Source organism: Dipodomys spectabilis, unplaced genomic scaffold (assembly GCF_019054845.1).
Source record: "Dipodomys spectabilis isolate Male_0828 unplaced genomic scaffold, ASM1905484v1 ptg000001l, whole genome shotgun sequence".
NCBI classification, from domain to species: Eukaryota; Metazoa; Chordata; class Mammalia; order Rodentia; family Heteromyidae; genus Dipodomys; species Dipodomys spectabilis.
This window is the reverse complement of record NW_024870678.1, coordinates 12,623,881-12,651,602: the sequence shown is the minus strand read 5'-3', so window position 1 is coordinate 12,651,602 and position 27,722 is coordinate 12,623,881. Positions and strand designations below refer to the sequence as shown.

The window sequence follows — 27,722 nt, the reverse complement described above, 5'->3', positions numbered from 1 at the left end:
GGAGGCCGAGATCTGAGGATCTCAATTCAAAGCCAGGCAGGGCAGGAAAATCTGTGAGACTTTTATGTCGAATAAACCACCAGAAAACGGAAATGCTACTATAGTAGAGCGCTTGCCTTGAGCTGAAGAGCTTAGGGACAGTGCACAGGCCCAGAGTTCAACCTCCATGACCAACAAAAAGAAAAAAAAGAACAGAGTGAAACCCTGTATAATCTTGAAACAAAGAACTTCAAAATACATTTTAAGAAAAGGACTGTGAATGTGGCTCAGTGGTAGAGTACGTGCATAGCATGCACAAGGACCTGGATATAATACTGCATAAATAGAGTTAAATATAGAAATGCTGCAATATAAGGCGTTACTTTTTTTTTCAGATGAGGCACAAACATCTTGATGTGTCTCACATTAAGATGATAATGGACAAGAGACAGCTTAAAGCAAACTTCTTCCTGTAATTTGGAAAATATTTCAGGTAGCTATCAATTCACCTCCAAAGAAGACACATAACAAATACTAGTACTCAACGTTCATTCTATTTATTTTACTAAATATTATACTTCATAAAAACACAAACCAGAAAACTTTTATTACTTATACTAATCTAAGTGAAAAGTAGACGGGGTTGTTTCCAACCCCATCCCACAGTCTTTCTACACATAGGGAGCTGGAACAGTATCTGTGAACACTTGTGTACACTTTGCCTTTCCTGTTAAAAGATGAATAAACATCTCTGAACATAAATGAACTTCTCTGAACCAAGAGAGACAAATGAAGCTTTACAAGATACAGGCACTTTATGTTCCCAGTTTTAAAAACAAACCAAGCGAAAAATTTTTAATAAAAGTAACTGGAACAGAGAAAGTTTTAGGAGGTTTACTATTAGTTCTATTGACTTACAGTCAAATGCAAACAGCATCAAACAAAAAATGGAAGTTTAACTGGAGCAAATAATCATATATGTAAAAAACTGGAGAAAAATGCCATGTGACTCCAACGTAAAAGATATGCCAATAATCTACATTAAATTTTGTATACCTCCAAAACTGAGTAACACCTGCAGGTTTTGCAAGAATGTGTGGTTGGTGAGAAAAGCAAAAGGTGCTTTTATTCCACAGTATCTGATGAAAACAAAACAATTTACAAAAGAAAGTACCAAATGATACCTTAAAATAAATACTTCATCATTTTGATGAATATGTACATGTAGAGTCCACTTCCAGGTGATTTAACTATCTAAAAGTGGCATATCACTATCCAGTGGTGCAGGTGCAAGTTCACATAAATAAAACAGAGTAGCTTCACTAGCTTCAGCTTCAGTCAATGGCTCCAGGCGAACAAGCTTGCTTTGGGTTGGTTCTGGGTCCACATTGTTACCCAGAAGCTCATCAACTTCTATAGGTTTATCTACACAAGACATAACTTCAGATGATGCTGTTGTACTCCCTTGTTCAAGAGCAGCGGCAGGATTCCCATCAAGGAACGCAAGAAGTGGAAAGGCAGTATACTGGATAAGTTGCTTATCTATAAAGATTAGAAAGAAAAAACTTTTATATACCCAAACAAGAAATGACATGATATTTATTAGCAAATTTTAAAATATACAAGTCAGAAAAGTTAGTGTTTCCATTAAGAAATGAGGTTCTTTTAGGTCTCAAAATTAAGACAAAATGATCCAGGCCCCAGCAGCTCACTCACACCTGTAATCCTAGCTACTGAGGAGGCTGAGACCTGAGGATTTGTGCCAGCCTGCGCAGGAAAGTCCATGAGACTCTTATCTACAATTAACTACTAGAAAACTCGAAGTGGCTCAAGTGGTAGAGCACTTGCCCTGAGCTGAAGAGCTCAAGGACAGTGTTCAGGCCCAGAGTTCAAGCCCCACAACTGACAAAAAAAAAGTTTTTCAACTCATTTTTCTCTATAAGCTAACACCATTTGACAAGGTAAAGTCAAATTGGTATAACATTGTATTCAACGATTATGACAAGACTTTCCCTGGCTTACACTAGTTTCTCTAAAAAATTTTCTGAAATAACTAAAAATATCATACATAGTTTAATACTACCTCTTTACTCACCTGGTTTGGACTTAGATTTTCTTCCATCTTCTGAAACTGGCTGAACTATATTGTTCTTCGTAGGTTCTAATCCTTTATTCTCAGACTAAAAGAAAAAAAATTGTAAAAATCGCTGTTTCTTATTTTGTACTCCTGAAAAGTACATTCTTAAAAAGTGATTTAGTATATAATGAAATATTATCTGACAGGGGAATACAAGATAGATGAACTAGAAATTTCAGCAGAGGTAACAAAACTGGTTTTTAATCTGCCTTCAAGAGGAAGAAAAACAGACCTCAACTAGGATGGTAGTATATAAGGGGAGTATTTCTATAGTATAATAGATAGAATTTGATAAGGTAAAGATAGGAATGTGCCAAACACAACCAGTTTCAAATACTAATTGAAAGATAACTCTTGAAGCAATTAAATACATTTAAAAAGTATCAATTAAAACACATATTACACAATACTTTTCATGCCTAAACAGAACATTTAGGATAATTATAATTAGGTAAATATATGACATGATGACATCACTAAAACATGCCCTGTCTTGGAAGCCTCAAAGTTGAAGCGGGGTTTCTTCTTATCATTTTCTTCTTGTTTCTTTAAGCTTTCTCTCCCCCCTCCCCCTTTTAAATTGCTTTTTTTCCCCCACAGAGCAGCACAGATGAATTTAACCTCTAGTGATATTAAATTCTTCAGGAGATCTTTTCAGTGATGTTCAAACTCAAAGGAGATGATTCTCTTCTCTTTTGTCCTTTTTTTATGAATAGCTGTTAAGTCCTAACTACTTCCAAACCTGGAATTTCTGAATGCTGGTTAAATATGTATGGTGTTAACAAACATTTGTATACTTAATGTCTGCAATTCCACAGATTCTCATCATAATACTATGCAACGTAAGTTTTCAAGATTCAGAAATGATAATGTTCCTATGATCAAATAAAAACTGAGCATTTCAAGTATTTACATAAAAATATTTCGCCATTTAGCATTCACAATAATTATCTAAAAATAAAATTTCCAAGGATACTATACTGTGGATGCTCTAAAAACATGAGGACCAGAACTATAGATTCGTCTCCCATGACAATTCTTATTCATTAGCAGTGGTTAAACAGCAGCACTACAGAGTATCCTGATTGAATGTCATAGACCATGTCATATATATTAAAAATGGAATGATAGATGATATGCCAGTTTTACTAGAACTATAATGAAAGTCAGTCTCAAATTAATTTGTTGAGTTTTATAGAACATATATTTTGCTATACTACTTTGAAAATTTTCAGAATAGTATAAGAATAATAGCTCAATGTCTAGCAATAAATGTACAGTAAAGCATGTTCACTAAGTTAACCCGTGACATGGACCATTAGGTATATAACTGACAATATAATTATATATATTTACCAAATTTTATACTACAGACAGAATTTTATACTATAAAACAAGCATATTAGAGTCCACATGCCAAATTAAGAATACCATCTGTTTAAAAAAACTCTTATTGAAAGTCCTTTTATATTTTATCTAATTATTTTATATATCATCTATAACTGCTTTTTAAAACCATAACTTTTTATACTGTAACTGTAGCACCAAATAGTTCAAAGAACATGTTACCTGTAAAACAAGTATTTATTAGCTGTCTCTTTACATAAAAAGTATGCCAGACACTGATTAAATGATCCAAATACTAAATGATAATCAGTAACTTAGTATTAGGTTCTCAGTTAGACAGGTGGCTAAACATACAGAAAATCTGTCATGAGTCATGGCTCAATGGTATCTTGGCCAACCTACCAAGTGTGAGAACTCTGAATTTAAACCAAAGTTCTGACAATAAATTAAAATAAATAATACAAAGGTAATAGAAGGGTGCCAGTGGTTTATGGCTCCCACCTATAATTCTGCCGACTTACAAAACTGAGGCTGAGGCCAGTGCAGATAAGAAGGTTCAGTGAAATACACCTTCAAAATAACTAGCAAACATTCAAGCTAGAGGTGTGGCTCATGTGGTAGAGTCCCAGCATAGCAAGGCCCTGAGTTCTATCACCGATACCATAAACAAAAAAAAAGTAAGAACATTTATGTTATTTCCTAACATAACAGAAAAATTCAACCTTATGATTTTATTCATTTGTTTAGGAGTATTCGTTTTTAGATCTTGACTTCACTGGAATTCAGACTTGATTTACTCTGTAGTCAATGAAATAAGGTTCCTAAACAATTATGTGTAAATTAAAACTCTATATTACACTTGTCAGTAAGCTGTACAAAATAACCAATTACAAACATATGCTTACTTGTAACTGCCCTTAATACTCATTGAAAAGCTTGCTAACACTTGCTAAACCCAAGTAATGCTCTTATTACCTTCAATCTTTATAGTTGAAGAAAGAAAAGGCCAGAACTTCACTCTTTTAACCAGCCTTTCCTCCAATGAGTACAATTTTTTTCAATATGCCAATAAAATGAAGAAACTTATACAAGAATATGGGTATCAGTAAATTCCCAATTAAATAAAAGCTGAGAAGTTATTTACAAAGGAATAAGAATGCAGCTTACAAAGCATGAAAAAAAAATCTTTCTATACTTATTTCAACAATATACCTGAACAGGCCAAGGATGGTCAGGTGATTTCCCAGCAAGTGTGGTCATACTTAAGTGAATCTCATATGTGCGAGTATTGGGCAAAACCAGAATAACAAAAAGCTAACTTTTCATCTATCTTGTTCAAAACATACTAGGTACAAATGTATTTTAAAATATTTGTAACTGAATGATACTATCTACTTACTAAGCCTTTCTCATATTTTTATATTATGGATCCTGAATGACATGGATTATAACTTACTTTTATATTACTGGAATTCATTTGTGCAGAACTAATGAAAAGCTGAAAGACCAAACTAGAAAGATGATAAATTTTAAAAGAACTGCATGTTAAAATTTTTTATAGAACCCTGTTGAGTGAAGAAGTGTTAGTCCTTAGAAAGTTTCTACAATAAAAAACAAAATTAGGAAAGCAGAAAAGAAAAACAGGGCAAGGTAGTCTAATGTACTAGATGAAATTTTATGTTAAGAATTCCTCTACAGGGCTGGGAAGGTGGCTCAGTGGTAGAGCGCTTGCCTTGCATGCTCGAGGCCCTGGGTTCGATTCCTCAGCACCACATAAGCAGAAAGAAAAAAGCTGGAAGTGGCACTGTGGCTCAAGTGGTAGAGCGCTAGCCTTGAGCTGAAGAGCTGAGGGACAGTGCCCAGGAGTTCAGGCCCCACAACCGGAAATAAAAAAAAAGAAAAAGAATTCCTCTACAAAAATTAGTGTGTGTGTGGGGCGGGGGTGTTGGGAAGGTGGCTCAGTGGTAGAGTGCTTGCCTTGCATGCATGAGGCCCTGGGTCTGATTTCTCAGTACCACATAAGCAGAAAAAGCCAGAAGTAGCGCTATGGCTCAAGTGATAGCGCACTAGCCTCGAGCTGAAGAGTTGAGGGAGAGAGTCCAGGCCCAGAGTTCAGGCCCCATAAACAATAACAACAAAAAAAGAATTCTTCTACAAAACAATGGTGGTTTTCCCTAATTACCACCTCCTTCATTATTCTCCACTCATTTTTATTTCTTTCACTTCTACTCCCTACTTGATTCTGGCATCATGAGGTAGCAAGGGCTAAGTCCTATGCCCTAATAACAGGCTTCACTGAGTATTTTTTAATTGAAAATAAATGTATAGAATTTATGTGATAGTAGCACCTTAACTACACATCAAGTGTTTAATCTCACCTAATAAGGGAAGATAAGTGTCAATCATTGCTCATGAGCTGTACTCCTTAGTTCACCCAATTTATAAATGTAACTTTAAGTCATAAACTTCAAAATCAGTCATTCCATGAGAATTTATTAAGTATCCGAGAAATAATAAACATCATGAAGACATTATTTCTGCTCTCTAGGAGCTTACAATCTAAACAAGGTAAGACCAACATTAAATAGCCAACAAATGTACAGATACAATCCAATAAGATTAACAAAGGGTGGTAGGGCTTAAAAGTACTAGGGACAAAAGAGAATGAGAAGGGAGAAAGCACACACATGCATACATATTATGAAACAAAAAGACCTGATAAAGCTGTGTGACATTTATCAGTTCCCATAGAAGTGTTAGGGCTTGAGATGAAAAAGATTTGAAGGTGTGTGTGTGTGTGTGTGTGTGTGTGTGTGTGCACGCACATACACATAAAAACCAGATTATATTCTAGAAATGAATGAGCCAAGTCCAAATGACAAAGAAGTTTTGAACTGAACAGTAAATACTAAAGTTCAAAAGGTAGAGCAAAGCAAGTCCGTTGATGAGGCCAGATCCTATCAGTAATGAGAGCCTTAGGAATGGCTAGGTTAACAGAATACAGGCATTAAGTTAGTATTTTCTAAGAATGAGCATAACAATGGTTCATAAGATAGAATGAAGTGCAGAGAATCCACTGGCACATTCACTCTCCATTCTGTCTACATTGATTCCTCTCATTTAAGTTCCTTGAAAGCTCACAGTAGCAGTAAAAATATTACTGGCTCCCACCCCCCAATTTTCTTCTTTTCTTTTTGTATCACCTAGTGATCCCTGAAGAGTTAAGGAATTCACAGTCTTGAAAGCAGACAGCAGCACATGATTACTACTCTCTGCCAGACCACTTTCCATGACTCCAGAGGCCTGCCTGTTTCCATTTTGCTCCTCTAGAGGGTAGGTGCCATAGAAAGGCCACTAGTGTAAACTCATTTCTTCCCATCTTTGTTCCACACACCTACTCCCGACTCAGAAATACTTCTATGTGTTATCAGCAGATACGTGGTAGAAAAAACTAGACCACGTATGACAATCTAAAACAGCGAACTGAACTCTAACCAAACACTACAGAACCCACAAACTACAATATCCTTATTCATCTGACCATCTTTGTTGCTAGCTTAGAACACAAGCAACCTACAATTGGACATTTTAAAAGTTTATGACAGTATAACCTAATTCAAGGATAAAATAAGGATCCTAGATGAGAGAAGTAAACATAAAAATACAAAGTTGGGATGGCTTGTGAATGTTACTTCAGAAAAGACAGGAATGAATGAGATAAAGGAAATAAATTCAAGATGATTCCGTGATAACTATCCTCAGTGGGTAGGTATATTGACATCTGATACTATAAAAAATAAGAAACCTGCTGGATGCTGGTGGGTCTTGCCTGGAAGCCTAACAGCTACTCAGGAGGCTAAGATCTGAGGATTGCAGTTCAAAGCCAGACCCAGCAAAAAAGTTCCCATGAGACTCTTATCTTCAGTAACCAGTCAAAAAATGAGAAGCACAGCTGTGGCTTAAAGTGGTAGAGCTCAGGGATAGCCTAAGTCCTGAGTTCAGGCCCTATGAGAGAGAAAAAAAGAAAAAAAAGGATAGCTAATTTAAAGAATGAATATTTGGTTTTGAGCACAAATAATCTGAGGATACAACTGATGCTATCAAAGGCAAAGAATTAGAATTGAAGCCAAGTTTACTAAGAACTGGAGATAACACATTTCAGAGTAATCCTACAAAACAAATGATCTTTACAGGGGAGGCAAAAATAAAAGAGGATACAAAATTGAGTGTCTCGGAAATACAAGACTGCAGGAAGAAAAGCTCTTAGAAGAAACAGAATGGTTAGAGAGATAAAAAGAAAACAAAGGTTTAGTACCTCTAAAATCAACAAACACAATTTTGATGTATAATATTTGATAATATTGTAATACCAATAATGCCAATTAGAATACTTTCAATGCCCTTCATGTTAGGCATAAGCTATGTAGACTTAAAAGATGGAGAAACAGAAAGAGACAGGTTTTTCCATGTTTAATAATGTGAGCAGGAACAGAACTCAAACCCATATGATTCTAAACAAATTTCCTCCCACTAAATCACCGGATTATAAAAACAACCAAATCAAAACAAACAAAAACACAGAACACACAAAGCCTACTCACTATGTAAAACAAAACAACCCAATACCTAGAAATAGTGCTAAGAGTAAAAAAGCCAGACATTTCAGTCATAGTTTCAGAATAGAATGAGTAAAAATAGGTAATAATACTCATTTCTAAAATTTTGTAGTGAAGACAAAAATAGTAAAAGAGCAAAGCATTAATAGGAAAACACTTTACAATTTGTATCCACTGAAGGCAAAGTTAATAATTAATAACTAAGTTCAGAGGAAAAAAATTGAGAAGCAGAACGCAAGAATATAAATTGGTTTAACTTGCTCAAAGAAATGATACATAATTGAAAACAATCACAGCTCCTGAGAGGAGCGGGGCACAGTAAATTACTTTCTGCAAACAAGGAAAATTTAAGAGAAATAATATTCCAAGTTGAATTAAAATGACCAATAGCCAGAATTCATTCTAGAGGTTTCTAGAGATTTCATTCTAGAGGTATCTAAAGGAAAGAAACTCTAGGCAAGTGTTTACTACCTGTGCCACATCCTTGCCTGTAAGGGATAGAGATTGAGAAAGGTCTCCAGAATGAGTGAACAGAGTTGATAGAATTCACTAAAGATTATAACTGGTAAGCATAGGAAGGAAAACTGTATCTTTTGTGGTGCTGATGATTCCAGAAAAGTGATTATGCCATGGAACAATGACTGATGAGAAATCCAGAGGGAAAGGGCAAAATAATGAACTAAAGTAAGACTGAAGTAATAAGAAGGATTGACTCCTTATAGCCTCATTAATAATAATGACACCTTTAACTAATAAGACTAGAATCTTTTGAGGTAAGAGAAGCTTTAATGTAAGGCAAGAACACAGAAAAGAGCAAAAAACTTTCCAGAATAAAGACAGAAAAAAATGAAGAAGAAATGTGGAAATAGTAGAGAGATCAAGGTTCATCTGAGGGGGACAAAGCTTTGCATAAGGCACGGATGAGTAGCAATGAGTGAGCAATGAGTGAGTAATATGGTTAGACAAAGATTCACAGTTCTGACAACACGAGAATTGAATTCATACAGGTAGTGATAAGGATTAAAGCAAGAAAACTTTAGGACACAAGATACAAAAATATAAAACAATATAGCATATGTAATAAAACACAGTTGAATGGAAAATGTTCATTCCCAAAGGATTAAAAAGTGTTCCCACAGTGTTTCCTGGCTAGGTACTTCTATTACTAATTCCACAGATTTTTATTCGATGATACATTACTTCAGAATTAAACAGCACAGCAACAAGTCTGGACAAGACCAGATTTAGTAGTACTAGTAAATAAAATATGTTACGAAATATTAACTGAACCGCTACTCAGAGTAACAGTAATGACGACACTCCTTGAATGTTCCTAACAGACATCATCATCCTTTCTGACAATATTCATTTAAGAAAAAAAAACAGTATAGAATATAAAAACAAGAAGATGTATTGATTTTTTAAGTAATATGAATAAGTATATAAATTATCAGTACAGCAAAAATTACCCAAAGTACCTACATCAACCAGGAGATCTGGGTCTATGCTAAACTGTCTTCCTGATAGCATAGCTTGGAAGTCCTCTAAACTGCAATCAATACTGTCAAGATAATCCAACAGCTCAACTCTAAGGGGGAAAAAAAAAAGATTAAGTAGATTGAATATTTATTAGGTTTCCTTATTCTTACATTTACAATCACATTACAACCTTACTAGCTGCTGAATGCTTACCATTTCTTACATTTGAAATATTCCATTCAAAATTTGGGATTCCTTATAATTTGATTGGGAGCTTATGGCCTTCACACAAATTTCAGAGTTTACAGAAGGTTCTGCAATAATAGTCAGATGTACCTTATCTTCTAACTCAGACTCTAATACTTCTACTACTCTAATCACTTTTATACTAATCTCACTAGTATTAATCACTGGCTTTCCTTTTGTCCTAAATCCTTTAATGGCAATTATACTATTTCATAGTACCAGTAGAAATAGATACCCAAACAAATATTTCATTTATAAAAATCTGAAGAACTGCTAACAAAAACTCCAAAACTAGACAGGTGCTGGTAGTTTAACTGTGATCTTAGTTTATAATCTTAGCTTATCAGGAAGCTGAGAGCAGAAAGATCATGATCAAGGCCAGTTCCACCATTAAAATTTGAGACCGTACCTCAAAACTCACCAGCAAAAAAGGCTGGAGAGTAGATCAAGTGGTAGAGCATCAGCCTAGCAAGCACAAGGCCTTGAGTTCAAACATCAGTACTGCCAAAAAAATAAAAAAAAAATTTAAACACTCCAAGTCTACCCTTAATTTAGTTAATTCATTTCATTTCATGGCTCAACCTTGACCAACAGAAAAACAGACAGGATGGGTTGACCCTCTGAAAGAAAGATAACTAAAAATACAAAAGAATGTGAAGTTCAGAAAGCAATTAGTTCCTCACACATCTATGAGCACTCACTTTCCTAAAAGATTAATGTTATCATTCAAAATGGAATCCATCATGGTCACAGGATCTTCTGTGGTCAGATTAGATGACCCATTTAGCTGGATAGCACTAGACATTAGAGGGTTGGTGACATCACTTCCTGAACTGAAGGATTCTCTTGCTGGTTCACTCTGATCTAGACTCTGAATGACAGGTGCATACTCATCTTCATTGTCATCTTCAACAATAACAATATCAGGGTACTGGCTACAGCTAGATCAGTAAAATGAGAAAGAAGAACCAATTACACTTTCAGACATTCAATAAATTCACTCTATCCACCATTCTCCATAGAAACTTCTGAAAACATATTAAGAGGCTTGTATTTCTTGGGTAGGCAACTTAATCATAAACATTGATAGTTCATAAAATACAATGCCAGCTGGATGCTGGTGGCTTACGCCTGTAATCTTAGCTACTCAGGAGGCTGAGATCTGAGGATTGCCAGCCAGAGCAGGAAAATCCGTGAGACTCATCTCCAATTAACCACCAGAAAAACGGAAGTGGCGCTGTGGCTCAAGTGGTAGAGCACTAGCCTTGAGCTGAAGAGCTCAGGGACAACGCCCAGGCCGAGTTCAAGCTCCATGAATGATGAATGAATGAATGAATAAATAAATAAATAAATACAAGGCCACAAATATCAATAAGAGGTATTTAGTTCCAAAAACAAAAATAAGGATCAACTAATTGTCATTATTTACTTTGTGAGGAAGGCTTTATCTGTTTAACAATTTGGCTTAATTTTCCAGTTAAATAATCTAAATATGAGATAGGTAGGTACTACTCTTTCAGAAGAACTTTAACTAGGAAAGTGCCAATAGTTCACAAATTTTATCTCGTAAGCTCCTTACTTAGAGGTATCAGATATAACATCTTCATTAGTTTCTGGAATAACTGGGATATTTTCTTCATCTGCATGATCATCAGTAACATCATAAATAATGATGTCATCTGAAATCCGTTCTCTTGTTTTTAAACCATCAGTCCTACTGTGTGGAACCTTAAAAGAGAGGGAGAAACAGCAAAATCAAAGGGACTATAAAAGGTATCATTTAAAAAACAACTGCACAGATAATATAATTACAGATATTTACTGTAGACACAATCATAAGCAAAATAGCAAAGTTCTTTTCTTGGACTTTTCTATCAATTCACAGACATGAATCATATCTGTAGTCTATATAACTATTACTTTTACTGTAAAACAGCCTGAAGACATCATGTCCAAAAATGTTTCTATGGAAAGATCTTCAAATTCTAACATACTTATTTTTTGTCAGTCCTGGGGCTTCAACTCAGGGTCTGGTGGTATCCCTGAGCTTCTTTCTTTTGCTCAAGGTTATAGCACTCTACCACTTGAGCCACAGTGCCACTTTCGGCTTTTTCTAAGTAGCTTATTAGAGATAAGAGTCTCATGGACTTTCCTGCCTAGACTGTCTTCAAACTGCAATTCTCAGATCTCAGCCACCTGAATAGTTAGGATTACAGGTGGCACTCAAGTTCTAACACACTTTTAATAACTAAAGAATAAAAAAGTTTTAAGCCTTCAAACGTTCAAGCATTATCAGATATGTGATGGATGGGGATTATTTTACCGCAAACAACTGTTTGATGTTTTGTCCTTAGTGTAAGAGAAAACACTTCAACTATTCTATAGTTATATGTCAATTTGACATTTTTTAGCAAAGTTTTAATTTTTTAATTAAGATACCGGTACATTCACCAGTTATCCATTTTTTTAAAATCCAACTCTCAAAACTGAAGTTATTATAATACAAAAAATATAATGTAAAAATGATTATAACACAAAAGTGTTCAACACTAGTTAGTTACCAAGAGGTAAAAAATATGAAGCAGTCATATTGATAGCTTTTGTCTACAATCTTAGCTCTCAGAAGACTGAGATCTGAGAACTGCAGTTTGAGGCAAGGCCAGACAGACAAATCCTCAAGAATCTCATCTTCACATAACTAAGCCAGAGCAGAGGCCTAGCTCAAATTGTAGAGCACCAGACTTGAGTGAAAAAAACTTGACTACACAAAGCCCAGAACCAAGAAAAAAATGAAGCAGTTTAAAATACATAAATACAGTTGGCTAAAAATCTTCATCTGCTTAACATAAGTATACAATCCTATAAGCAAGATAGATACACTTGATAATTTAGAAATAAAAGTGGGACTAGGAGTCAATTATGATGTTAGTGCTACTTTGCCCAAGAACTAAATCATTTTCATAGTTCAGTAATAAAACCCAAAGCAGTATTTAAGAATTCTATGACCTAAAAGTAAGAATAGTAGCTCAGTAGTAGAAGTACTTTGCCATCCTGTTTAAGAAGGTCCATTCCCAAAACCACAAAAAATGAAAGAAACAAAGATTTTAAGATCATAAAAATAGGTCTGGTCTCTGGACTTGATGGTGGACTAATATGCCATCAGAGTTGCACAAATTATCCAGAGAGCTTGTGACAAAAACAAAGGTAAGGGGCTGAGAAGGTGGCTTAGTGGTAGAGCTCTTGCCTTGCATGCATGAGGCCCTGGGTTCGATTCCTCAGCATCACACAAGCAGAAAAAACTGGAAGTGGCACTGTGGCTCAAATGGTAGAGTGCAAGCCATAAGCTGAAGAGCTGAGGGACAGCGCCCAGGCCCAGAATTCAGGCACCACAACCGACAAAAAAAAAAAAAAAAGTATCTTAAAATTACTAGAGAAAAGCAGCCTATTTAATGCATATTTGTTTAAAAAGTTGGAAACAACCAACAAAAACTACAAGACATTGCACAATCATAATTATATGATATTCAATTTTTATACAGGGTTGAAATGCACTAAATGTGGTTTAAAAATCCCCAAAGTAACACCAACTAAAAGCAGCTACAGATAGATACATACATAATGTACTGTTCCTAAGTTAACACATATAAAACCAGCATGGAAATTAACATTAATGCAAGATAGAAAAACAGAAAAGCAAACTTGGAAATAGGCAAGTAGAACAATTATATTTGCAATAATTTGTTACTTAAATAATCTAAAGCAAATAACAAAAAATTTAATGATTTAATAGAGCTAGGGAATGAACACTTACATTATTATTCACTTAACTTCCTTGAAATACTGCCATAATAAAATTTAGTTTGAGAAAATAAATATAAAATATACATGAAAAATTACTTTATGATGGTGATTATCAGCTGGTTCTTTGACTATGTGCTGAAATAGATTCTTCTTTTGGGCTCCATTAGTATTTAGAAGTAGAGGCCTGGAAATCAGAAGAAATATTCAGAAATAAATGGTTAAAACTTCTAGAAATTTAACTATATTGAAAAATGTTTACTTCAATAGTGAACAAAAATCTTCAGTAAGAATACACAGAAATTCTTCTATGTATCTTAGCAATAGAAACTGGGGATGAAACTAAGACTTTTAGTTTTCTGGTTTTCCACATAACTTTTGTTACAGTAAATACAATATAAACAACTCTAAAACATACCACAATGTCTACTGCACTATACAGTTCTTTATAAACTACACTTACATACTAAAATATCAACAGGTATATTACTAGTTAATGGAAGAGTTAAAGCCACAAAGCTCTAATCATAATCAAACTTGTACTCAGGGCCTGGTTACTGTACCTTAGCTTTTGCCATCAAGGTTAGTGCTCTACCACTTGAACTACAGCTCCAATTCTGGCTTTCTGGTGGTTAATTAGATAAGAGTCTAAGGAGGACTCTTCCTGTTTGAACAGGTTTTGAACCTCAATACTCAGATCTCAGTCTACTGGCTAGAGATGATTACAAGTGTGAGCCACTGGCACCTGATGGTAATCTTTTTTTAACCTTCTAGCTATGCCTGTTGACAATTATTCATCTGGCTTAAATGTGACACTGGCCACAGTAGTTAATATATTAACAGGTATAGCAACCAAATTATGGTTAAGAATGTAAAAGATCAAATAAAATAATTGTTTTCTTCTAACAAAAGGTTCTTTTTCTAAGACTTCCTTTCACTTGGATTTTCTACTGCTACTTTAAGATGTTAATTTGAATGAAAAACAGATTTTTTATTAACCATAGGTACAGGTATGTCTGTAAAGTCAGCACTCAAAATGTAAGAAAGTTAGCACTCAAAAGTGTAAGAAAAATGTCAGCATGAAGAAGACACGTTAACACTATTCTGACAATCCAAAATCTGAAATGTTCTAAAATTCAAAGATTCTTTTTTTTTTTGGTCCGGTCGTGGGGCCTGAACGCTGGGCCTGGGTGCTGTCCCTCAGCTCTTCAGCTCAAGGCTAGCACTCTACCACTTGAGCCACAGCGCCACTTCCGGCTTTTTTGTTATGTGTTGCTGAGGAATCGAACCCAGGACCTCAAGGCATGCAAGGTAAGCGCTCTACCACTGAGCCACCTTCCCAGCCCTAAAATTCAAAGATTTTTGAGCAGCAACATGATGTTCCAAATGGAAAATTCACCTCATATCAAATTCAAGCACACAACACTCAGTTTTTCAGGGTCCCTAGACGGGGGAAAGATTCTCCCAGCCCTTTCATTTACTTTATTTATAAACTTTGCCTCATGCACAAAATTATTTAAAATGTTGTATAAAATTACCTTAGATTAAGTGCATAAGGTATGTATAAAACATAAAGAAATTTCAAGTTCAGTTTTATATCTCTCATTACAAAGATATTTCATGTTTATGGAAATTCTCCAAAACCTGAAAAAAAATTGAAATCCAAACCACTTCTAATTCTAAGCATTTCAGATAATGGGCATTCAATCTTTAAGGTAAGTAAAGATGTTAAGAATGAAATTTAACAAGAACTGTTGTTTTGGCACATCTGGCAAATCTAGGACATTCATGTTTAGAAACTAATGGTTATAGACACTAAACTGTTGGTTTATATATACATCCAAATGTTTTATCATAAAAACTTACCTTTTACGCTTTAAACTCACGAGTTGGTTATTCTGAACTAATGTAACAATAAACTGGACAATCTGAAAAATAAAAACACATCACAGAACCATTCATTTAGTCTACATCATCAAGTCTTATAAAACTGATTCAGATGATAGATGTTCTCTATTCTAGATTACATTGTATCTCACACATCAACATTGGAAGTTGGGTGCATATTATGAATTAAAAAATACTAATTTAAATCAGTTATCTGTTTTGCTGAAGTCACATTTTATACTATGAGGCACAACAGTAAACTGATATTTGATAGGCAATATTATTTTCATAATAGGTAATATAATTATAGGCAAAAGAAATCACTAATTTTCTCCAAAGAGATCATAAATTTTCAAGTTAGAAAAAGTTACCAAGTGGAGATGTATCTGCCAAAATTTGCTGCTCATAGTTAACAGAATGATTTGATTTTCAACCAATTTGTAAGGAAATCTATTAAACTGGACAAAGTATGTACACAAACGCTCATATTTTATAGCCTTGTTTCTTAAAAGTTGGTCTACAGTCCAGCAGCAATCGCTTAGGAATATGTTAGGTATGTAAATTCTCAACTTCCCTACACAATTACTGAGTATAAAATTCCAAGGGTGGAACTCGGTAACATGTTTTAGCAAGCATTTTAGTTAACACTGATATATGAGAACCATTGCCTTATGTATATATGTGGGAATTACACTGTCAACTTCCTACATAAAAACACTAAAAAGGTAAACTATGAAAAGCAGTGTATCACTGAGAGATTATGAATATAAAACAAAAATGACTGAAGGAATAGACTCTAAAGAAGACTTGCTTCTCAGCTTTGTGAAATGTAAATTACATGATTAAAACAGATTAAAATGCCTATACATACCTTAAACATTTTTTTTTGGGGGGGGGTCTAGTCATGGGGCCTAAACCCTGGGCCTGGGCGCTGTCCCTCAGCTCTTCACCTCAAGGCTAGCACTCTACCACTTGAGCCACAGTGCCACTTCTGGCTTTTTTTCCCCTGCTTATGTGGTACTGAGGAACTGAACCCAGGGCCTCATGCATGCAAGGCAAGCACTCTACCACTGAGCCACCTTCCCAGCCCATACCTTGAACATTTTATATCTCTCTCCAAAGAGACCACTAAGTGGTTTGCTTTACAATCAATAACAACTTTTCAATGGACAAAAATGTAAACACTTTAAGACAGCATTAGAGACATTAAATTGTTAATGCAAGTGAAAATACAAACAGCTCTAAATAAAGACAATGTTTAGGTTTAAAGATTATCTTTGGACTTCAGTTTTTTGGGGTTTTGTTGGTTGTGGGTCTCGAGCTCTTCAGCTCAAAGCTAGCGCTTTACCACTTGAGCCACAGTGCCACTTCCAGTTTTCTGGTGGTTAATTGGAGATAAAAGTCTCACAGATGTTCCTGCCTGAGCTGGCTTTAAACCGTGATCCTCAGATCTCAGATCCTGAGTAGCTAGGATTACAGACATGAGCAATGGCTCCTGGTCAACCTCAGTTTTGTTTTTTTTTTAAATTTATGAATGTTACATGCCACTGAATCACCAGCTAAATATATTCTCTTAGTTCTTTTTTTTGTCAGTTGTAGGTCTTCAACTCAAGGCCTGGGTGCTTTCCCTGAGCCTCTTTGTGCTCAAAGCTAGTGCTCTACCACTTGAGCCACAGAAGCACTTCTGGGTTTTGAGTGGTCAACTGGAGATAAGGATCTCATGCGGACTTTTCTGCCTGGGCTGGCTTCGAACTGACTTCCTCAGATCTCAGCCTCCTGAAGTATCTAGGATTACAGGTGTGAGCCACTGCCACCTGGTTATCTTAGTTCTCTTTTGATACTTCTGCATCATAGGTAGAGATTTCTTATTCCCCTGAGGAGACAGTTACGGCATCCAACTTTTGAACTTGAGGACCTGTAAGTGGTACCTGACAAATGTAAACTCAATCCAAGACCAAACATTACACAGCAGTTAGAACCAATTCCACAGGCAGAATAAATAGTACTAGTTGTTATGCATTATGTAAGATTTTTTGTTGTTTTTTGTTTTTGTCGGTTATGGGGCTTGAACTCTGGGCCTGGGCGCTGTCCCTCAGCTCTTCAACTTAAGGACAGCATTCTACCACTGAGCCACAGCACCACTTCCAATATTCTGGTGGTTTATTGGAGATAAGAGTCTCACGGACGATAAGAAATGTACTCATTATCTTGCCCATGTAATTGTAACCCTTCTGTACAGTATTTTCACAATAAAAAAATAAAATAAAATAAAGTGTCTCATGGACTTTCCTGCCAGGGCTGGCTTTGAACCCTGATTCTCAGATCTTAGCCTCCTGAATGGGCATTATATAAATTCTACTCACACAAGAGATTCAAAACTATTGGTGCATAGCTCAATCCTATACTCCTGGTTACTTGGGATGTATAGATTGGGGAATCAAAAATATGAGGCCAGTCTTAAGCATGAAAGGTTCTGAGACGCCATCTCAGTAATGGTTGGGTGAAGTTGTGATTTGTATCTGTTATTGTATCTTGGGAGAAGAGCACAATGGCTGAGTACAGTGGCACATGCATCCTCATGGTATGGTTAAGCAGAAGTAGGAAAATCACAGGCATTCCAGTCTCAACATAAAGACTCTACTTCAAAAACAGCCAATGCAAAAAGAGACTGCAGTCATGGCTGAAAAGGTAGAGCACCTGCTAAGTGTTAGTCCCTGAGTTCAATCCCCTGTATCAGAATCAAACACACACACAAAAAAAACAAATTTGAGCAAACAGCATTAACATTCACAAAAAGTTGAAATACAATGTAACCACTACCTATCTGTGCTTCAGGGGGAAAAAAAGTAGAGTCTTAGAGGCTTACAAATATGTTCAATACTCAAACTGCATTCCACTATATTCACTCTTCATTTTATGAATAGAAAATACAGAAAACTACTGTATCTACTAGGCTCCAAGAGCTATTCATCTCTGCCCTAAGCTTGTTTCACTAGATGCCGATTTTGTCAGTTATGCAGAGCCTTACTTTTAGGTCAAGGGCTTTCTAAGCAGAAACAAGCTCTCCCCCACTCTCTTCTTCAGGAAGACCTACTGCTTAGTCTAGTTTACTCATAAGAAAAAAACAGCTGCCTTAGTGACTTTTATGCTTCATCTCTTATTAACAAATGAAAGTTGATACACAAAGACTAAATCACAAGCACACAATGCCAGGGAGGGATTCCAACATTTCTATTGATTTTAAGCTTACAAATTAGCATCCAGAATCTATTTTACAACACTATTTGCTTTATGTATAGAATAATAATGACAATCATAAAATGAAATATACATATACTAATAATGGCATACATACAATAAAAAATACTGATAAACTCATAATGTGGTCAAGTAATCTGAAAATTGTATCTATACCAGTAAAAAAGCAGTAAAAAAAAAAACCACAAAAAGATAAAACTCTCAAAGATTGTTTTATAATAAACATATGCTAAGAAACGACCATCATTTAAGCCACTCAGCACAAAGGATTTTAAAACTGTTCTACCATGCAAAATGTCATTTACTAAAAGCTACTGAAATATCTGAGAACATGAAATAATCATTTTTAGTTAATGAGAAATGGATGCTATTAAAAAGCATATACGTAACTTGGCTTAATATGATTTCATATCTGTAAAGAGAAATACACATACATATATATGAACATACATGTATATGTACATATGTATACACATATATACACACATACATATTATTATGTATTAAATAAAGAAATTAAGCCCAATTACTAGCTACTCATAAGCAGTATTTACTAAACAATGTGAATTATAGTCACAGAGGAAAAAAAAATCTTTACCTTTCGAATAACTTGTTGCTGTTGTGCATGCTTTGCTCTTAATTCTGACACCTCTTTCCAAAGAGACTCATTCTCACTGTTATAATTTATTTAAAAACCAAACAAAATAAGATTTAATCAGAAAAAACAAGTCTCAATATCATTAATTAAAAATACTAAAGCAATACTCAGAAGGCAAAAGATCATGAGACCAAGATCAGCTTAGACTAGAGTAAGGTCTAGCTTAGCTTATAATACATACTACCATAATGAAAACCAAATACCTGCCCACCTCTCCCAAAAAACAAATATTGGAAAAGTTAATTATACCTGTTTTTTAAAGTATATTACATATTTATATTAGACCAGGAAAACTTGTTCAATTACCTTTATCTTGATATCTTAACACAACGCTAGAATCACTTCTTTATTATCTACTACTTAGGGAAATACAGATAAAAAACTTAAAAGACAAGTTCCTACATTGACCTAGTAGTAGGCAATTTACTCCTTTTGAACATCTGGTTCAGTACTTTATGTTTAAAAACAAGGTAACTTTTAAACTACAGCTACCAACTGACTTCAGACCTTGTGACTCAGCTTATAAACAAAGGTAAGTGACATTTACCTAGCACTTAATATGCTCCAGGTAGTGTGCTAAGCATTTTATGTGTATTAATTATTTAAATCCTCTCTAAACACTGCCAAGAAAGGAAACACAACCATATTTTTCTAGATGAGATGAAGATGTTCAGAAATGAATCTCCCAAAATGTCAGAGAGAATTCCATAACTGCTAAAGCCAAACTCCAAAACTATTACATTGTCTCAAGCAAAAATTAAAAATAAAAACATCTTAAAAAAAAGATGAAACCAATAACTTCTCTAATAGTAGTAATTCTTTTTCTTCCTTCATTTCTTTAAAAAACTGAAATTGTGCTATTAAATCTTAGTAGAATGGTGAAAAGATAGAAAAGACAATCCAATAACAAAATATTTAAATTTTTCAATTTTTGTTAATCTCTACAAATGACACCTTCTTCAATCTGCACTTATAAAAGATGTTCATTTGCATACAGAGGTACTAAAAAAGACTTTTCATCATTTACTGATTATTGCATTACTGAAATTCAAAGATGCTCTTATCTGCTATTAAAGGAGGAGGAGAAGGATTAGAACTTAAAGGATGAAAAGCTTGAGGGTATGGCTCAAACACTGTAAGCCTAGTACCACCAGAAAAAAAAAAAAAGCATTAAAGAATGATTGATTCGGAGATACAATTTTCTTAGGAGCAAAATAAGTCCAAAATATTTAGGGAGAGAAGCCAGCAAACAAAACATAAATATAATAATGGCATAAAGAAAAATACGTAAAAAGGAAAGATTAAGTGTTATCCAAACAATGAATCAAAGTGCAAGGTTACTCTTAATGAAGATAATTCAGGAAGGAATAACTAATGTCCCACATTTGAAACAAGAAAGAAGACATCTAAAATAACTTTCAAGCTGTTGGCAACTATTAAAGAGAAAAAAAATCTCAGCTACTTAGTAAGAAGTAAACACACTTAAAATACATACAAGTTATTATTGTAGTAAGGTAGGAAAGTGCTACCTAGTAAATGCAGTAAAACAAAATGTTTCTGAAAAACTTTGAGTAACAGTTTTCCAAGCTTCTGTGAAGTAAGTATCAAGTAGGCCAACTATCTCATTTGTTTTTCTTCCTATTGTGTCCTACTTTTCCCAAGAAGTGGGTCACATCAAGGAATTTTAAGAAATAGCCATAAAAAAAGAATAAAAAATATGAATATGTAGGATTTTTTAATGTGGACCCTCATTTGTGTATGAATACCATATACAACTCTATTTTCTGCAGTAACTTATAGATCTACTGTTTCATCAACAAGACTTATGTACTAGATTTTTTTTTTGGTGTGCTTGGATTTAAATGTTCTTTTGGTTAATGTAAAATATTAAGATAAAATCTATCAAGGCTTTTTTTCCCCTAATTTTCCCAAGTATAGAGAAAATATGTGCAGAAAAACAATAGTACTTAAAACACCCAACACCTTCAATCTCCAACATACATACCCAATACCCTATATTAGGATTTTATTTGGAAAAATACTTTACCTTTTTAATTCTGAAAGCCTGGATTCGATGGTTTCTTGTTTTATTTGAACCTTCTGAGCACTACTCATAATTTTTGTTAAATCTTCCTGACGAATTTTATTTTCTTCTGGTTTTGAAGCTGAAACCTTTCGAAAAGTAGACTTAGATAATCAAATGTATATTGAACATCCATAAATGTAATTTTAAGAAGGTTTTATATCCCATTAAGGAAGTTAGATGTGATTTCAAAAAGTGCAGGACAGAATTCTAGGAAAATAATAAACTTTACAGCTCGGTAGGAGAGAAAGCAAGGAACACTTACTTCTAAATTTCCAGGAACAGAAACTTATTTTCCTTTTCCTTCTGACAAACTACACCAAACTTCTTTTTTCACACATTCCACATTTTAATTAATTTATACAGTCATTTTCTTTCAGTCTGAATTTTTAGAATTAGTAATACTGATGCCCATCCATGATATCAAAGGGACTTAATATTTTAGGCACTGAATATAGAACAGGGAATTACATTATAGAAAAAGTTCTTTCGGAGAGCTAATATTCTAGTAGAGGCTTACTTTCCTTCATCTAACTTAGGAGGAATGAGCCATTTTATTAAAATTTATGATCCTTTACCTCAGTCAGAAGATTGTGAAAATTTTCTTTCTTTTGCAAAAATGTTTGAGAACTAAGCCCTCAGTACAATAACAAGGAGGCAAACAGTGGGGTGGGGAGGGAGAATAATTCAACAACCAATACCTATATATTTTTAATTTCAACAGCTGAAACAAAAGTTTTGATGAACCATATTATAATATAATCTACATTTAAATCCTTACTAAACTACATTTAAACCCTAGTTTAAATTTATGTTCATGTTATCTCACCTTCCTCTTAATGTTTTCCAACAAGTCATCCTGGCCTTGTTTGAAGTAAGGATGCTGAAATTCAACAGGACCATCTCTTTCTTGCTTTACAACTCCAGAATCAATGTGCACTACTTTACGAAAACCATCTGAAAAAAAATAAAATTTTAGTCTAAAATTATACAAAAGTAAGTAATGATGTTTCTATGGATTTCCTTTACCATAATAATAAAAAAAGATAGTTAAATAAGTGGCTGAGAACAGTAAAACAAATCGATACCTATACTTACACATATTTAGTTGCCTTACAAAGCTTGCCATGTTATTGTGCTTGAAGTACTTGGGAAGAATTTCTTTTGAAAATCTTTGTTCATCCAAGACCAGAAAACTTTGGCCATTCTAAAAAACAAACCAGAAAAGATCAATTAGTTAAGGTCTTCTGACACACATATATACATATGCATGTATGTATACACACATGCATACATGTATATGAGCACACATCCAAAATCCTGCCCTGGGCAGTTCTAGATACTTTGAGACCAATATTCTTTCCATGATAATGACAGTAAAAAGCAAATTACTATTAAGTACCAAAGTGCAATTTATTTTTTTAATTCTTTTTTTGTGGAACTGAAGTTGGAACTAAGGGTCTTACATCGGCTAAGCTGGTGCTATACTCTGAGTAATAAGTAATACCTCCAACACTGTGTCACTGGTTCTTTTTAGTAGAATGCCTTGACTTATTGCCTAGGGGTGTACCTGAACCACAATGTGCCTACTTGTAGGCTTCCCAACATTGCTGGAATCACAGATTCATGCTTTAAGTCCAGTTTCCCTCTGAGACAAAGTTCTTACAATCTTCTTCCTGAGCTGGCTTGGAAGCATGATCTTTACTATCTCAAGCTCTCACTGGCATGGGAAGACAGGCACATGCTACTGTACTAAGCCATGAGTTGAGAAGGAGTCTTACTAATTTTTCTGGCCAGGATGGCCTTGACCTTTGGTCCTCCTGTATTAGCCTCCTAAGTGCCTATCACTGTAAGTGTAAGCTACTAGACTCTGGCTGCAATTAAGCTTTCTGATGAAAACCTCAAACCAAAAGCTTCATGATTCGCTGAAATACTATTAAGAAGTATTTACCATTATTTTAAATTTATACAATTAGTAATATTTGAGACTTAGCATTTCAATATTATCTATATTAGAGATAATTGCACTTCAGCACAAGAAAATGAAAAAATGTAAAATAATTCAGTAAGGCATCTGGCTACCAGATTAATACTCCTCATTAACACCCTCCCCCAAAAATACAGTCATCAAAACAACATAGAACTGGAAGAAAGCCACATATTTATCAATAGAAAAAATAAAACTAAAGTCAGTCAATGTATTTTTAACAAGAATGCCATAGCCATTCAATAGAAGACAGGGGAGCAGAAAAACTGAATGTTCACATGCAAAACCATAAAAAGTGGGAGTTACCTGATGCCATACAAAGAAAACTAAATATGGATGATAGGCCTAAAAATTAACATCAAAAACCATAAATTTCAAAGAGCTTTTGGCAATGATTATGCATTACACTAAAATACAAACAAAAGCAAAAGAATCCGATATTATCATCAAATTTTAAAACTTTTGTGCAAAGAATATGACCAAGTAGAAAAGCAACTCACAATAAGACAAAAGATTTGTAAATGATATATCTGGTAATCATAAATATTTACAGAATTCCTAAAATTCAAAAACACTAAAAAAAATAAAAATGAACATGCTCAGGTAGGTATTTCTCCAATGAAAATATGTAAGTAGCCAATAAACACATGAAAAGATGTTCAAAATCACTAATCAATAGGAAAATGAAACTCAAAACCACAATAAGATTCTACTACATAGCTGTTAGAATAATTATTTAAAAACAAAAACAAAAACAACCAGGCAGCCAGTAGCTCATGCCTGTAATCTTAGCTACTCAGGAAGCTGAGATCTGAGGATCATGGTTCAAAGTCAGCCTGGGCAGGAAAGATCATGAGACTCTTTATCTCCAATTAACCACCAGAAAACTGGAAGGGGCACAGTACCTCAAGTGGTGGAGTGCTAACCTTGAGCTGAAGAGCTCAGGGACAGTGACCAGAGCCAGAGTTCAAACCCCACAACCAATAAATTAAATTAATTAATTAATTAATTAATTAATTAATTTTGGTGAAGAAATGAAGAAATCTTGAACATCTTGAACTATGAATCACTAGTAGGATATAAAAGTACAGCTGCTATAAAAAATATTCCTTGAAAAATTGAACTTGGAATTACAACATGATTCAGCAATTCATGTCTATATATAGTCTTCTCCCCAAAAAGTAAGCAACTAAGAAGACAAATATGGATGGACATAAGTACTTTATGAGAAGCTAGGAATAGCAAAGAGATGAAAAGTACTATTTAATAAATATCGTTTCAGTTCGTAAAGATGAAAAACCTTCAGGAACTTGATGGTGTTGATAGATACAAAGCAGCCTGAATATACTTAATGCAACTGAAGTTTAAATCAATTCCACATCAATTCAAGACATACTGAACTGTAAAGCTTTAAATCTTTCCAAAGACAGAGGAAATATTCCCTTTAAGGTAAAAAGAACTGGAAACTACAGCAGAATAAAATATTCCAATAGCAGAAAAATATCTTTAAAATATACAGGACCTTTAAGAAATCTTAAAACAAATTCTTAGTTAAAACAGATGAAAAATGTATCACAATTATTATTTATTAGTAAAGACCAGTTAATGACCTGTGTTTAATTTTTCTGTTTTCTCACTCTTCCTTCTCAGTCTTCTCTGATTTTTTGAGTCTTCATACTCTAAATATTAAAAATATCCCAATGTTCTTTTTACATTCATTTACTGTCCAAGATTTCACTAACTGACCATTCATAAATTCCAAACTTTATCCTGAATGGCCAAAGTCAAACTCAACAGCTTATTTATTGGACATTTCTACTTGGACTTCTTGGAGTATGGAAGTCAGTCAAGGTGTTCAGAAATGTTCTTTGTAGCATTGTATGTCCCCACTGCTATTGAAACTAGGTGTCTTGTCTATATGACTGTATGTGTGGTTAACCAAATGTAAGCAAAAGGGAACAATTTTCAAACATAGGTTATTCCCAATCCAAAATGCTTGGGGTTGGAAATGTTTCAGATTCCCGATTTTTTTTTAAATTTGAAATGTGTGCACATACTTTTTTTTTTTTTTTTTTAAGTTGTGTGGTAGTATTCCAAAAATCCATGAGAGCTTCTGATTTGGAACATTTATGGTTCTGAACAGGGTTGCTCGGCCTATAATAAAAGTGACCCACCTCATACTCAAAACATGGCCAAACTTCTAATATTCCACTGTCTCAGGAAATGGACTCAACCTATTGCCCAGGCCAAATCTGTGTGTGTGAGGCCAAATTTGTGGGGGAGAGGTGGGGAGAGTGGAGGGAAGTGCTTGGAATCAAACCCAGAATTTATAATGTTCCAGGTACCACTCTACTACTGAACCACTACTGAACCATGCCCAACTGTAAGATATTCTTAGTTCAACTACAGCCTCCAACTACAGCCATTTTCCATCAGTCTCTGCATTTTACCTTCAAAGTGGTATCAATTTCTCACCACTTCTACAGCGAGTCTATTCAGAACCACCACTACTTTCAGTCGTTTATGGAAAAACGGATCTTACAAGATTCACTCATTTCCAGCCTCCTGACTCTTATCTTTAAGAATCTGTATCATTTGCTTTTACCTACCTCTATGATTTCACTTTCCCATTATCTAAAGATATACAGCAACCACACAGGCCGCCTTGCTTCAACAAATCTTAGTAAAAAACTACACCTGTCCTAAAATAGCTACAAATGCCACTCAGTTTATGTGTCAGTTATTATCATGCCAAATTCATTCTTTGTTCAAATATGGAACAGAATTGCTTAAATATTTTTTCTTTTCCTGTCATAATGCCAAGTTTTGTCTGTCAGCAGAGATAGTACAGAGATAAATAGAGGAGAAAGAGGTTTTCCTTTCTGGTTTTATGGTGACCTTAGCACAATCCTGAGTACAAGCTAGTTCTCAAGAACCATTCAAAAGAGCAATTCTCCTTATCACTCTCTCAACTTCATAGATTTCAAAAAAATCTCTCTAGTAAGAAATCTCCTCAGGAATAGCTATTTAGGGTAATGTAAAGAGTTGACAAGCCTTTTCTTGAAGAGCCAGATAATATATTAGGCTATTTGATAATAAGATCATTTTACTTATAAAATAGATGACTAACCTACATGAGCTATAGTTGTCAATCTTTGACCTAGAGTAATGATGTATGGATTTCCAATAAATTCCACCAGTGTAATACTAATGACTTCTCTTGTCATTCAGTGGGACATGACCATACTTTTTTCAGTAAGGTCAGCATCTTAACCTACAGTGAAAGGTGTTTAATTAGACATTCTATCTCAGTCCTATTAACAGTGGCTGCTCTAAACGATTTCTACTTTAGTTTTCTTTACTCCAATTCCCTAAAATAGTAATTTTACTAAACTTCCCATTTTAAATATTTTATATATTGTTGTGTTCTGATTACTCTGATTTATTTTCTTTCTGGTACTTATCACTACCTGGAATCATATTACTTTGTCTGTTTTATTTTTTTAAATCAGTATCCTCCACTAGAATGTGAACTTCAAAAAGGCAGGCACTTTGCTGCATTGCTGAATCAATTTTTAGTATCTAACACACTGACTAGCCCTAACAGATGCATAATAAACATTTATGATTAACTTACTGAATACATCTTTAGCCAAATGGGCTATATTATATATTTAGAATTTCAACTTGTGTTTATATTAGAGATGTCTCTTGCTTGTATCTACTCTTCCTCACATATACCCCTTATTATTCCTAACATTCTATGTATCTCAATCCCTACCTAATACCAGTAAATAACCTTTTTGCATCTGAAGTCAACTCTTACTTGTGAGGATCAAACAGTGCAACACAGAACTCTTTCCATTCTCCCTCAGCATTTTAAAAGCCATTACCTACTGCAGTAGGAGACTGGTACCTTCTTAAGATTTACCACAAATGTTAGCAGCCTTCCAAAGAAGTAGTAACAGCTGGTACTGCCAGTGTCTAAATAAACCTTTTGGCACTTCCTATGAATACTCAAAATATTCTTATGAAGAATAACGCTCAGCCCCACATTATGAAAAACATTCTTCAGAATAGAAATTTATAACTTTAATTGAGTCTGTAACTTCCTAATGTTTACCATTCATTCCTTAAGGCTGTAGCTCATCTTTCCTAAGTGTACAAATAAAAATTAACTGTAAATAAATCTCTCAAAATTTCTGTAGGCCTAAATTGCATGTTGGATACCAAATATGTGTCCTTTC

At 34.4% G+C, this 27,722-nt stretch overlaps 1 protein-coding gene across 1 annotated transcript in view; it reads right to left on the bottom strand.

Moving 5' to 3' along the window:
• Positions 1 to 520: 520 nt before the first annotated feature.
• Hsf2 (heat shock transcription factor 2) overlaps positions 521 to 27,722 on the bottom strand; it is a 30,212-nt gene continuing 3,010 nt past the window's right edge. Inside the window, exons 2-12 of the mRNA XM_042666482.1 lie at positions 22,587 to 22,695; positions 22,318 to 22,445; positions 21,453 to 21,577; positions 19,346 to 19,421; positions 15,469 to 15,530; positions 13,702 to 13,789; positions 11,384 to 11,532; positions 10,506 to 10,745; positions 9,562 to 9,667; positions 2,075 to 2,159; positions 521 to 1,521 (exon numbers count right to left, since the gene is read on the bottom strand). Coding sequence (XP_042522416.1) covers positions 1,226 to 1,521; positions 2,075 to 2,159; positions 9,562 to 9,667; positions 10,506 to 10,745; positions 11,384 to 11,532; positions 13,702 to 13,789; positions 15,469 to 15,530; positions 19,346 to 19,421; positions 21,453 to 21,577; positions 22,318 to 22,445; positions 22,587 to 22,695 — 1,464 coding nt within the window. The 3' untranslated portion in view covers positions 521 to 1,225. The remainder of the gene's footprint in view (positions 1,522 to 2,074; positions 2,160 to 9,561; positions 9,668 to 10,505; positions 10,746 to 11,383; positions 11,533 to 13,701; positions 13,790 to 15,468; positions 15,531 to 19,345; positions 19,422 to 21,452; positions 21,578 to 22,317; positions 22,446 to 22,586; positions 22,696 to 27,722) is intronic.